The following is a 12931-nucleotide window of genomic DNA, read 5'->3' as shown; positions in this document are numbered from 1 at the left end:
ATAACATGCCAGGAGAGAATGCAAAAGGGGATTGATCTCTCAGAGGAACTGGGGAAAGCTTTCTTGACTAAATGACCTTTGGTCTACAGGCTTAAATGGTAGGTATAGGTAAAGATTAAATGATAGGGATAAACCATCTTGGGTGCGGGCTGTGGAAGAGCATGCATAAAGCTCCTGAGATTAGTAGAAACATGCTTAAGGAATTAAAAAAAAAAAACTAGTGAGTCAGGAAAGAAAGAGACATGGAAATGATCCAAGATGGGACTGGAGAGGAGGCAGAGGCCAGGCAAAGCCTTCCTTGTAGATTTTCATGATATTGGTCTTTACCTCATGTTTCAATGGCCATGGTAGAGATTTAAGGAGAGAGAGGATAGTTAAACGTGCATTGAAAAAACATCACTCTGGGTAAGAAGTAAAGCTAGGACATCAGCTGGGATGTTTCTGCGGTGGTTCAGGAAAGAGGTACCTTTGACTATGGTGGTTGCAATGGGTGTAGACACAGTGAACACACCCAAGAGATTGTTAGGAGTTTAAGGAATACAATATGTATAAGAGACATATTCTGCATGATCAAAGGAAGGCTTAATATCAGTGACAACAAACTCCAATGCTTAATGGAAGAATCAGCGCTGAATTTTTTCTCTCTGTCTTCTATCCTCTTCTGTCAGTTCTGCTTATTTTGCTATTAGAAATCTGGCCGAGTGAAGACATTCAGAATTCCACTGAAATAATAAGGTATTCTGATGGTGGGATCTATTAGTTAAAAAAACCATTCTGACAACTCTTGCCTAAGCTGTGTGCTTCCCTGGGATAGGCTCAGGGGCATGAAGATGTATGGGTCTTGCCTCTACCTTTGATATTCTCATTGTCCAATCAGGTAGACCTGCCCACAGCATCGTGGTATGTAAAATGCCATGGCTATTGAACGGTTAATTATGAACACTGTCCTGTTGGGGGGAGCGAAGGTTAAGAGAATTAAGAGAGCAGGCTGTGGAGCCTGGGTTTGAATCTGGAAATATCCGGATTCTAAGTTTCCGAGTTGCCTCTTCTGAGACATGGGAGTAATAATAGTGGATTATTCATAGGTGATTGTAAAATCAGATGGCATGAGACATGAAAATCATCAACTGGTAGAGGATGTAGGAATGGCTCAATAAATACAACAAATGTAGCCATTATGTTATTCTAGGGGAGGGGCTGGTGATCCCTCCGAATCAGGAAAGTTTACACAGCAATGCTTTACATCATATTTAAAGGGTATATATAGTTGACCTTTAATAAGTGTGTGCTTAAGGCATAAATATGTTTTATGATGGTAAAAGAATTTATTGAATATTTTTAACATGTCAGGTACTGCTATGAGTATTATAACGATACTTTCTCACTTCATTTTTGTCTGACCCTAAGAAAGAAATACTACTACAATGCCCAGTCATTTGCATATTCATAATATCAGTCATTTGCCCAATATTACACAGTAAATTGGCAAACTGAGATTTAAATCCAGTCCAGACCATTCCAAAGCTTTGCTCTTAACTTCTGCAAGTTTACAACCTTCGTTGTCTAAAAGTGCTGCTGAATGTAAACCAGCTTTTGCTTATTATGTATTTGCTCAATCAACGGATATTAAAAATACATTGCTATAAAGAGCCAATAAAATATTTATAGCATTTTATCCGAACATTTTTGTTTTATAAATAAATGCTTATGGTAGGAAATAAATACATTGGGGAGCAAACAATACATTATGTGGTTATTCCAGTTCTCAGAGATGATTACTGCACACATTCTGCTACAAATATCTTCAGACTTTCCCCCCCAATGCACTGATGTATGAGATGTATTTTCAGTAAGAATACATTATAAAACTCTTTGCATGTTTAGGATGGTAGTATATAGCATGGTTGATAGCAAATAGCGACGACTCCGCAAATGTTGGTGGTCGCTGATTGTCATCGCCGTCATCTCGGAAAACCACCCTCCAGCGAGGCTGTAATAATTTGACATTCCAACAACACGAAATTATTCTTTGCAGCACACCTTCACCAAATGTGGCTTCTACCACTTAATTTGTGTGTGTGTACTAATCTTGAAGAGTAAAGATGAAATCATGTTGTTCCATTTTGCACTTATTGCTAATGAGGTTAAACATCAGTCATTTGTATTTTTATTTTTGAATTTTCTTCACTTGTTATTCTATTAGTTTGCTTATGATTTTCCTATCGGTATTTAAGAACTCTTTATAATGATGATTTTTAAAAGGTTTTTATTTCAATTGCAGTTAAGATAACAGTGTTATAGGGACGCCTGGGTGGCTCGGTCGGTTAAGCGTCCGACTTCGGCTCAGGTCATGATCTCACGGTCCGTGAGTTCGAGCCCCGCGTCGGGCTCTGTGCTGACAGCTCGGAGCCTGGAGCCTGTTTCAGATTCTGTGTGTGTCTCTCTCTCTCTCTCTGCCCCTCCCCTGTTCATGCTCTGTCTCTCTCTGTCTCAAAAATAAATAAACATTTTTAAAAAATTTAGAAAAAAACCCCCAAAACATACAGTGTTATATTAGTTTTAGGTGTACAATATAGTGATTCTACACTTCCATACAACACCCTGTGCTCATCACAGCAAGTGCAATCCTTAATCCCCACCACCGATTTCACCCGCCCCTCACCCTTCACCTCTCTCCACTCTCCTAACCATCAGTTTGTTCTCTATAGTCAAGAATCTGTTTCTTGGTCTGCCTCCCTCTATTTTTTCCCTTTGCTTGTTTGTTTTGTTTCTTAAATTCCACTGATGAGTGAAATCATACGATATTTTTCTCTGACTTAGTTGGCTTTGCATATTACTCTTTAGCTCCTTCCACATTGTTGCAAATGGCAAGATTTCATTCTTTTTTTTTTTATGGCTGAGTGGTTTCCCATTGTATATATACACCACCTCTTTGTTATCCATTCATCAGTCGATGGACACTTGGTCTGTTTCCATAAATTGGCTATTGCAGGAAATGCTGCTATAAACAGCAGGGTGCGTGTATCCCTCTGAATCAGTATTTTTGTATTGTTTGGGTAAACACCTAGTAGTGTGGTTGCTGAATTGTAGGGCAGTTCTGTTTTTATCTTTTTGAGGACACCCCTCCATACTGTTTTCCACAGTGGCTGCACCAGTTTGCATTCCCACCAAGAATGCAGGAGGGTTCCCCTTTCTCCACATCCTCACCAACACCTGTTGTTTGTGGTGTTGTTGATTTTAGCCATTCTGACAGGCGTGAGGTGACATAGTTTTGGGTAGCTTTTTTTTTCTTCATTTGTAGTTTTGATCTGCATTTCCCCGATGATCAGTGAGGTTGAGCATCTTGTCATGTGTCTGTTGTCCTAAGTATGTCTTCTTTGGATAAATGGCTACTTAGGTCTTCCGCCCATTTTTTAATTGATTATTATGTATTAAGTATATATTGCAGATATTATCAGCAGCTTGTGTTTTTATTTAGGTTTTAGTCTATTTTTTTAAAATAAATAAAAATTAAGTAATTAAATTTGCCAATCATTTTTACTATGGTTTTTTTCATTTGGCATTTTCCAAATAAATGTTTTATTCATATCTACGTAATATAGATATGGTGTTTTTGACATTAAAAAGGGGTATGCATTCTTTGAGATTTGGGAACCATGGTGTAAGGCATAAAGTCATGCAGATTATGAGTCTGTATCTCTGGTGGTAAGGAGAACGAGATTGAAAGGCTCTCTGTTTTGGAAGAGTTTCAGTGGCTGGAGCATGTTTAGTAAGTTTCTTGCTGATCAAAGTCTGAAAATACGGGTTTTCTTTCTTTTTGTTTTCATCCACTTTTCTTGAAACCACAGAGCATGTTGTCTTTCAGGTCATCCACTACAAAGTGTAATACATCAAAAGCAGCTCATCTTCATACTAAAGTTGGGATTTCTGAGGCACAGGGATTAGTTACATTTTTGAAATTGCTTAGTGAATATAATCAGAATAGTATTCGAGCAAATATTTCCCCATCTTACACTGTGTTGTTCATCATAAAGAGGAAAATATTTTCATTTTTCAGATATTTGTTTATATACAACACAATATTAAGTATGTAAATAACATGCATGTCTTGCTGTAGATGTGAAAGGATACTGACCCATGTACAAATAAACTTCTGGCTTATTTTACGAACTTGGTTTTAAATGTTGCCGTATAGCTCTGTGTTAAAAGGCCACTGAGTTAATTGCTTTTATTGTGAAATTCATCAGTCAAATTAGAAATGCCTCCCCCTGTATCAAAGAGATAATATCCTTTTTGTTTTTAATTTTTTAAATGTTTATTCATTTTCTTGATAGAGAGAGTGAGAGCAGGGGAGGGGCAGAGAGAGAGACACACATATACAGAATCCAAAACAGGCTCCAGGCTCTGAGCTGTCCGCACAGAGCCTGATGCACGGGGCTCCAACCCACGAACTGCGAGATTATGACCTGAGCTGAAGTCGGACGCTTAACTGACTGAGCCACCAGGCGCCCCGAGATAATATGCTTTTATGAACACTTTAATCCCACATTTAACTGAGACTCTTTTTTTTCTCTTCTAGCTTTTGTTTCTACCAATTTGACATCATACATGGCTACTGATGGCAATGCTCTTGTGAGTACTGTTTGGGACACTGCAGACTTAAATACTGTCAGTTTGATGAATGAATAAAAAATAAACAAATTGATCTTGAGTTTGGCTAGCTAGTTACTGTCCTCCATTTCATTAGCCACGATGGGATTAAATGATCCTTTTGTTAGGTTTCAGGAGGTTTCTTATGATCACCAAGCATTTAAGACTGCTAGCTATTTGCTTTTAAAGATCAAAAACATAACCATGATTTTAATATACGATACATAAATTGCCTCTGTGTTTTAGGTCAACGATGGTAATAGCACAACCTCTCATGCAACGTCTATGGGAAAAATTCTGCTAATTATTATGTTGAAATTTTAGGCTTTTTTGAAAATACTTTTACAGCTATAAATTTGCCTATTTAGGTAAATCCACTGAGCAAGTATGTTATCTCTATTAGACAAGGACACTTAGCAGAGAAAATTAAATAGTTGATAAAATTAACATGATATTTCTAATAGGAGGGGGTGTGGGGTAGTGTGGGACTGTATAGTGTGTATCTTTGGCTAATCTAATGACCTCATGATGGATGCATAGGATAGTTTTCGGAGTAGAGCCAAAAGCAGAACCAGAAATGGGGTATGGAGAGAATACAGTATAGACTTCCTGCAAAATAGGGGGCATGGACCATAATTTCCTGATGCAAATTAGGAAATGGATGTCAAGGCAGGTTGTAGGAATCATGATGGAGAAATGGAATGAACTAGAAAGCTCCTGGAAGGGACACCTTACTAAAAAGCAAGGCAGCTGATTAATTCTCTGCTTTGTTAACAATTTCCTATTCCAGAAATAGAGAAAGCAATGAGAGTACTTTAATTCTGATGCTAATTCTAAATGAGAAGGAAAAGCTTGCTAGTGATGAAAATGGTGGAAACTTTGGGAGACAGGACTGCAGAAAACTAAAAATGAAAACACAAATTATAGTTCATTATTTACCCTGGGAAATTTGCCATCTAAAACTTGCAGAAAAGGCAAATGTGATCCCTTGGACACAAACGAGTAGGTGTTGTTTGATCATAGAAATGTGAATAATCATGATGAAGATAAAGAAGGGGGGAACACCTAAGAGGATAAATGAGGCCGCAGTGGGAGACTTGGCCAAGATTAAATATGAAGGCATATGTTTAGGGTGTTCAAGGAAGGTCCTGTGGTCAAGGGCAAAAGACAGGCATCACAGATTTGTAAAATAGTCAGGAACACTAAAGCTTAGAGTTCCCAACGTTTATAAAAATGTTTAAAAAGAAAAAGTGCATATGATGATCAGGACACGTTATACAGAGCAAAGAAATGGAAAGGAAGAACTGGAATGGTTAGATCCTTGAGAAAAGTAATGGAGGGTTTGATTTTTTTTACATTATTTCCCTTTTCTACTGAAAGAATGTAGCGTTCCGACTGGAAGGAGTTGATCTTATATGTTTAAGAAGAAATGGAAACTAAGATAGTAAGAGAGCAGTTAAGCACTTTAAGAAATTCATTCACCCATTCAAACATTCATTTAAAGTTCACTGATTACCTGTCCGGACCCTATCATTTGTCACCCACTGTACTAGGTAGGAACTGGAGATTTAAGTATGACCTGAAACATGTTTCAATCTCCACATCTTAAGTAGAGTATAACCCTGACTACTGGTGCACACTGAAGATTTGATTACCAAAGGACTAACCTACCACCCACACAATCCGCAATCGACAGCCAGCACCGCTGCAGTATGTAACCTGCCCTTGGACCCGGGCGCAGGTGGATTCCACCCTCATTGGTGGGAACTCTGGCTGTTTATGGGTCTTTCTCATTTCATGAGCCACCCTCCACTCCCAGACTTAATCAGCTCAGCTCTCCTCGTGTGCCTATTTACCTGTTATTTTTAATCTCCCGGCCATCAGTGTCTAGGTGGTACGGCTAAACATCTCTCTTAAGCATTTCTTCCAGTTGCTTTTCAGTGGTTACCCTGCTTTATATTTCCATTCAGAAAATTAGTTCAATTTTCTGCTGTCATTTGTTCTCTAAATAAAATGTAGCACAGGAGACCTATTTTTATGCTAGGTAGTTTCAGTAGGCCTGACACATTTGACCTAATCACATCCCAAATCACACTTCATTTCCACTAACCTAACGTTTATTGAGCTATATGTGCTGAGCCTTCTGTTTGGTGCTTATGATGGGGAACTTACCATAGCAGGGGTGAAGGCCAGTACTTTTAAGGCACTTTTGTTGATCGTGACCTGATAGTTACTGAGGTTGGCATGGTAAATTGTGCCAGTAAAACTGCCCAAGAAACTAGATTCTAAGCATCTGAGATTTTATTATGTGTGTGGTAGAATAGCGTTTTTCTGGTTAAGCTGAGTTGTTCATTATCTGATAGTAGCCTTTTCTCTCCTCTGAAAAAAACAGAATTTTTAGAGCTAAGGCTTCCCAGAGAACCAAAGGTATTCACTCACCAAGTTCCATTGGTTTCACCTTCTTGGTATTTCCCTGTCTTCACAGGCACAACACTTGCCCTTCCCTATCCCTGCTGGGATCCTTGCCTCTGCACCTGCCCCCCCCCCCACCCCCTTTGCCCCTCCAATCCACCTGCCATGCAACAGACTGAGTGAACTTTCTTAAACGCAAATAACATTGTGTCCCTTGCCTGCTGACATCTGTTCAGCGGCTTCCCATTGACTTTTGGGTAAACCTCATACTTTCAAATGTAACTTACAAGGTTCTGTGTGATGTTGGCTTTACTACTCAGTGTGGTTATTCCCCAACACTCTGTGGTGGGTGGCTTCTGGTTCACACCTGCATTCCTGTATTAGAGCCTTTCATGCTCCGGCCTTCATCCTTGGGACCTTTGTTTTTATAAACCCGCGGGGTGATTCCCCTGACTCCCCTGACTCCCTGATCCTGGGTAATGGCACTTCCATATGGACCTCATTATCCTTGTTCAATTCTTTCTTTTCTGCATTTGACTGGAAGCTGTGTAAGAGCTTGCTTGCCTCTGAATCTTGGGTCCTTGGCACGGAGTAATTGTGCAAGAACTGGTGGTTGAATAAATAAAAGCCACAATTTACCAAATTGTGGCCTGAAATAAAGAATTAGCATAATCATCTCTAGGATCTGGGTCATAGCTTGTTGGGAAATCTACAACATAATCATTAGATTTGGTACAATCCCGAAACATTTCTAAGAATCCACTTGTGTAGTCCTCCATATTTATAAGGCTTTCCATGCATCATGCTGTGGTGATAACACAGTATTATACACTAAATGAGTATTGCTTATTTTTCTGATATGACTAGTTTCTCACTAAAATAAAGAAATAGATGAATAAGCAAACAAACAAATCACAATTAGCATACACGGATCTTAAAGGCTTGATTAAGAAAGTTCTCTGTTCTCAGATTTTAGTAACAATGTTTTAGCTGAGAAAGGAAAACAGCCTTACCTTGAAGACGACAAGGGTTAGAGGGAATGCTACACATCATCTCTTGTATCGTCATATTTAGTTCTTTCACCTAAAGCTTCTGAGAATTCTTACTTTCAGGGATGCTCTTGTGGGCAGGAAATGGTCAGATTCATCTTAGATAAGAACCTTATTACAGTGGTTTCCCAAGAATTCTTTTAAATAAAATTGTTTTATTAAATATTGCCTAAATGTCAAGTGAAAACTTTTTCCTGAAACAGAAAACTCTGCATATGAATCATGGTAACTTTGCTCAGTTTTCATGCTCCATGAGGACAGCAGGCTCATTGAATGGGAAGGGACATTTACTTCTGGTGCCGTGGCTGGGTTCATCTGCTGCTTCCTGGACTGTCATCTGTGGGATGATTTGTCTAACAGCAAACCGGTATTTGTTGTGTTTACTTCACAATAAAGCTCTGCATTCATCACTTATGGAACACTTGTTGCCTGGGTGTTGTGTTCTGTGTGTGGTGAACAGTCTAGACATGATTCTGGTCCCCATGGGGAACTGCCTGCCCCTCACTTGAACTCTGTGCTCATCGTGTGTGCCTCAGGGCTGGGGTGATATTCGGGGATGAAGTGAGGAATTTAGTTTTCACATTTTTGATTTACTAAAAAGAGCTCACATTTTGGCAGCTTGTTCATTTAGGCCACATGAACATAACTCTGTTATGCCAACGCTGCTGTGCACAGGCCTTGTGCACAGATCAAACTTGGGAGGCTGTTTCACATATTTGCTGTTCCAAGTAGGACTTCCAGTGGAACAGTGCCTGACAGCTGTCTGGGGAGCAGATTACCGGGTAGGGTCTTGTTAACTACCACTGGAAAACTTCTGTCCCCCTTTCCAGTGCTCTTCTTTTGTCCCCTGCATTCTTATTTCTTTGGTTTCAGATTCTTACTATTTGTAGGACATGGTTAAAACAGGATGCTGGAGAAAGCTGCGATAGTTTTTGAGGAAACGGTATTTTAGATAAAAGTAGAGATTTGTTGAGCACAAGGTTATTTTACCTTCAAAGAAATAGCAAGGGTCAACACTTCAGGTGGGTTCAAATTTAGTGTCAGTTAATACCAGAAACTTTTCTCTATGCATGTGCTGCTTTGGGGGTGAGAAAGGTATTGGGGCAATCTTCATGTTGCTTAACTGTGCTGATGTTATTTAGTGGGGGCATTTCTCAGCTCTGCGTAATCAAGCAGTAGATGGCTTTCCAGGTATTTGTTAAATCTCCACATGTGCCAGGACTACTAGTAAGGCATCATGTGAAGTACAAATTGACATAGGACATAGTCTTTTGGCAAATATTTATTGAGTGTCCTTTCTGTGTCAGGCATTGGGCTAGGTGCTAGATTTTGAAGTCATGACATGATCAAGAACATCAATTATGTCTTGAAGTCTTGGCCAGTCATTGAGTCTGCGGAGAGTTATAGTCATTCAAGCACGGAGCTGATAAGAGATAAGAAAACTTGAAGAATCAAATGAAGAGGGGTAATGATTGAATAAACATGTGAACTAGAGGAAAGGCCTGAGATTACTCACAGGTTCTGAGTTGGACCATCTGGTGGATAGGGTTACCATCATGTATGCACCACACAGATATATAAACATAAATTATAATATCTGTTGCCGAGCCATCAGCAAAGTATGGTGGGATATAGAAGACAGAATAGGCCAAGTAACATAGAGGTAAACAATAGGCTTAGGAGTCCTACTGGCTTGGGGTCCAGTCTTGGCTCTGCTTCTCGTTATGTGTGATCTAAGGAGACGTTACTTAACTTCACCGAGATCAAGTTCCTCATTTGTGGAAAGGAGGATAAAAATAGTACGTATCATGAGGATTTTGGGGAGATAATATGAGGCAATTATTACAGTGACTACAAATAAATGTCACTGCATGAATGTACGATTATCATAGGAGCTAACTGCCTTCTAAAGTCAGAGAACACTTCATGGACGAGGTGGCATTTGACTTGGGTCAGAAAGATGAGTAAGCATTAACCAGATGAAAAATGGCGTAGGGAATAAAGTATTCAAAAGTATGGACTTGTCAAAATACTTGAAATTTCTGCATAATAGAATAAAGTTTAAGGTGCCAGGAAAGGAAATGAATAGATGTCTTGGTGGCATAGTGAGGCTACTATGAAAAGGGAATTTCTTGTCATTCAAACTGTGATTTCAAGATAGAATCTTATCAATGAAATGACTGGTTTCCTTTCAGTAATGGTCCTATATGTTCATACTCTGATACTATACTATGTTGTAAACATAGAACAATGCTAGACAAAGAGAAATAGGGAAAACCAAAAAAGCGAAGATAGGTTAAAAATACAGTGATAGCTCTGAGGATCAGAAATGAAAAGCAGCAAGCAAGACTGAAGCTATGGGACTGATGGGTACCTTGTCCGGAGGGAGAAAGTAGTTTGCCTCCTGGACCAGTTGAAGGGGATTAAAAACTGCTCCTAAATATGATGAGAGCTACATTCATTTCTTGGTGACAAGTAAACAGGGGCTCCCCGACTTGAGAAAGGTGCTAAAGATGAAAAGAAAACAATCGTCAAACCACTGCCTGGGCTTAGGCAATTAATCCCCTAAAGGTTAGGGAGTGGGAGACAGGAACACAGCCTCAAAATCAGACACTGAACCTAGTCACCAGCTAGATTAGTGACTGGGTATGCAAGGTTCATTATGATCACCTCAATACATGATTGTAGGACTGATTCTACACCCAGTAGAGGCAATCTGCAAACTAATAAGAAGGGAGCCATGGGCACAATAGGGGAAGGGGGGGGGGGGGGAGAGAGAGAGAGAGAGAGAGAGAGAGAGAGAAGAGAAGAGAAAAGAGAATGGATAAACAAAACCTCTCTACTCATATTCTGTAAACTTAAATTACAAAACAGATTTTTAAAATGCCAAGAAAGATAGACTATACAATAAAAATTCAAGGGAGACTTTATTTTACATGAAATCAATTAAAAAAAATTTTTTTTTAAACGTTTATTTATTTTTGAGACAGAGAGAGACAGAGCATGAACGGGGGAGGGTCAGAGAGAGAGGGAGACACAGAATCCAAAACAGGCTCCAGGCTCTGAGTGGTCAGCACAGAGCCCGACGCGGGGCTTGAACCCACGGACAGTGAGATCGTGACCTGAGCCGAAGTCGGACGCTTAGCCGACTGAGCCACCCAGGCGCCCCTGAAATAAATTTTTAAAAGCCTGACAGAAAAATTTAAGTGTGAAACTCAAAATATCTTTGAAAAATTTTTGAAAGATTATCAGGCACAAATAAAAAATATGAAAAATAAGTGGGTTTTAAACATATCTAGAAGTATTAGAAGTGAAAATATATTCTTTGAAATAGAATGTGCAACAAATGGTATTAACTCAACATTGGATCCTTTCAAAAAGAATATTGGCAAATTAAAAAACATACAGAACATATGTGGTACTGAGACAGAAACAGATTAAATATTAAGAAAAAGAAACTAATATATATTTGATAGTAGTGGCAAAAGAGGAGAATGAAAAGAAATGTAGGAAAGCATTATTGAATATTTCTGCTAATTTTCCATGCTTAAAAAAGGATACAAATGCTGTTATCAAAAGTTCACTCTAAGGATTGAGCAGTATAAAAAAGAATAAGTCCATAACTAGATACACTGTAATAAACTACAGAATATCAAGGATGATAATTATGTCTTAAAAGAGTGAAAAGATCACATACAAAGAATTACAGACTGATAGCAATTTCATCAGTACAATAAATGATAGACAAATGATTAAATGCTCCAAAGTGCCAGGTGAAAAGAATTGTATACTCAGCTAAACTATCATTCAATTTTGATGGCAAAATAAAGACATTACTGTTTAGATAAACATTCAGAATTTACTACCTGTAAATCCTCATTAAATGGACTGTTAGAGGAGGTACTCCAGAAAAAGAAAAGTGAACCCAACAGACAGATATTTGATAGAGGAAACAAAGGTGATCACAGAAATTGATAACATATGGCACTAAATTTAATTGTCTATTGATGAGTAATGATGATAATAATAACATTTTAACAGAAAAATAAAAATCTAGAGTATAGTACCAAGAGAGAAGGCATCGAAGCAGGAGTTAAAATGTGCTGAATTATGTGACATATTCATGATGAATTTAGAAATACTAAATTAAGATAGTAAATTGAGCATCAGAGGAATACCATGTAAGGAAATGGAAGAAAGGGAGAAAATAAAATAAATGTAAACTGAAAACACAAAATGAAACTACAGTAAATGTTAGTAGATTAAACACCTATCAAGAGGCATATATAATCATATTAAAAAAAATAAAAATCTGATTATGTTTATAAAAGAAATAGAAAAAGTAAACAAAAACCGTACACACAGAAATACCACACAGAAAGATTGAAAATAATAGAAATACTAATAAAGTTATAGCTCCAGCAACAAAATTTACATAGGGATAGGAGATATTTGGAAAACAAAATTAGCAACTTTGAGGTTTACATTGAATGCTTACAAAACTTGACTATGTAGCAAGTCACAAATGTTAGCATATTTCAAGAAATTGATACCATAAAGATTGTGTTTTCTGAACAGAAAGCAATGACATTAGGACTCAAAAAGAAAAAGATTAGTAGAAAGTTCCCATAAGTTAGGAAACTTACAAGTACATTCTAGAATATCTCACTGGGTGGAGAGAACTGACTTAGAATTGAAAACCAGGGAGATTCAGGTAGAATTTAGATGTAAATTTATAGCTCTAAATATATTATTAAAAGCAAAGAATGATAATAAATGAGAAATCACCTGCAGGAATTAGAACAAGAATAACACAGTAA

The 12931-nt window shown here is 38.1% G+C and overlaps 1 protein-coding gene across 8 annotated transcripts in view; it reads left to right on the top strand.

The window, feature by feature from the left end:
- Positions 1-12931, top strand: part of IPCEF1 (interaction protein for cytohesin exchange factors 1) — a 180556-nt gene that overhangs the window by 87894 nt on the left and 79731 nt on the right. For all 8 annotated transcript variants that reach the window (XM_058735729.1, XM_058735739.1, XM_058735734.1 and 5 more), the window contains one exon: positions 4580-4632. In XM_058735729.1, the coding sequence (XP_058591712.1) occupies positions 4580-4632 (53 nt within the window). The remainder of the gene's footprint in view (positions 1-4579; positions 4633-12931) is intronic.

This window comes from Neofelis nebulosa, chromosome 6 (genome assembly GCF_028018385.1).
Source record: "Neofelis nebulosa isolate mNeoNeb1 chromosome 6, mNeoNeb1.pri, whole genome shotgun sequence".
Taxonomy (NCBI): Eukaryota; Metazoa; Chordata; class Mammalia; order Carnivora; family Felidae; genus Neofelis; species Neofelis nebulosa.
The sequence above is the reverse complement of the archived record's forward strand: the minus strand, read 5'-3'. Positions and strand labels throughout refer to the sequence as shown.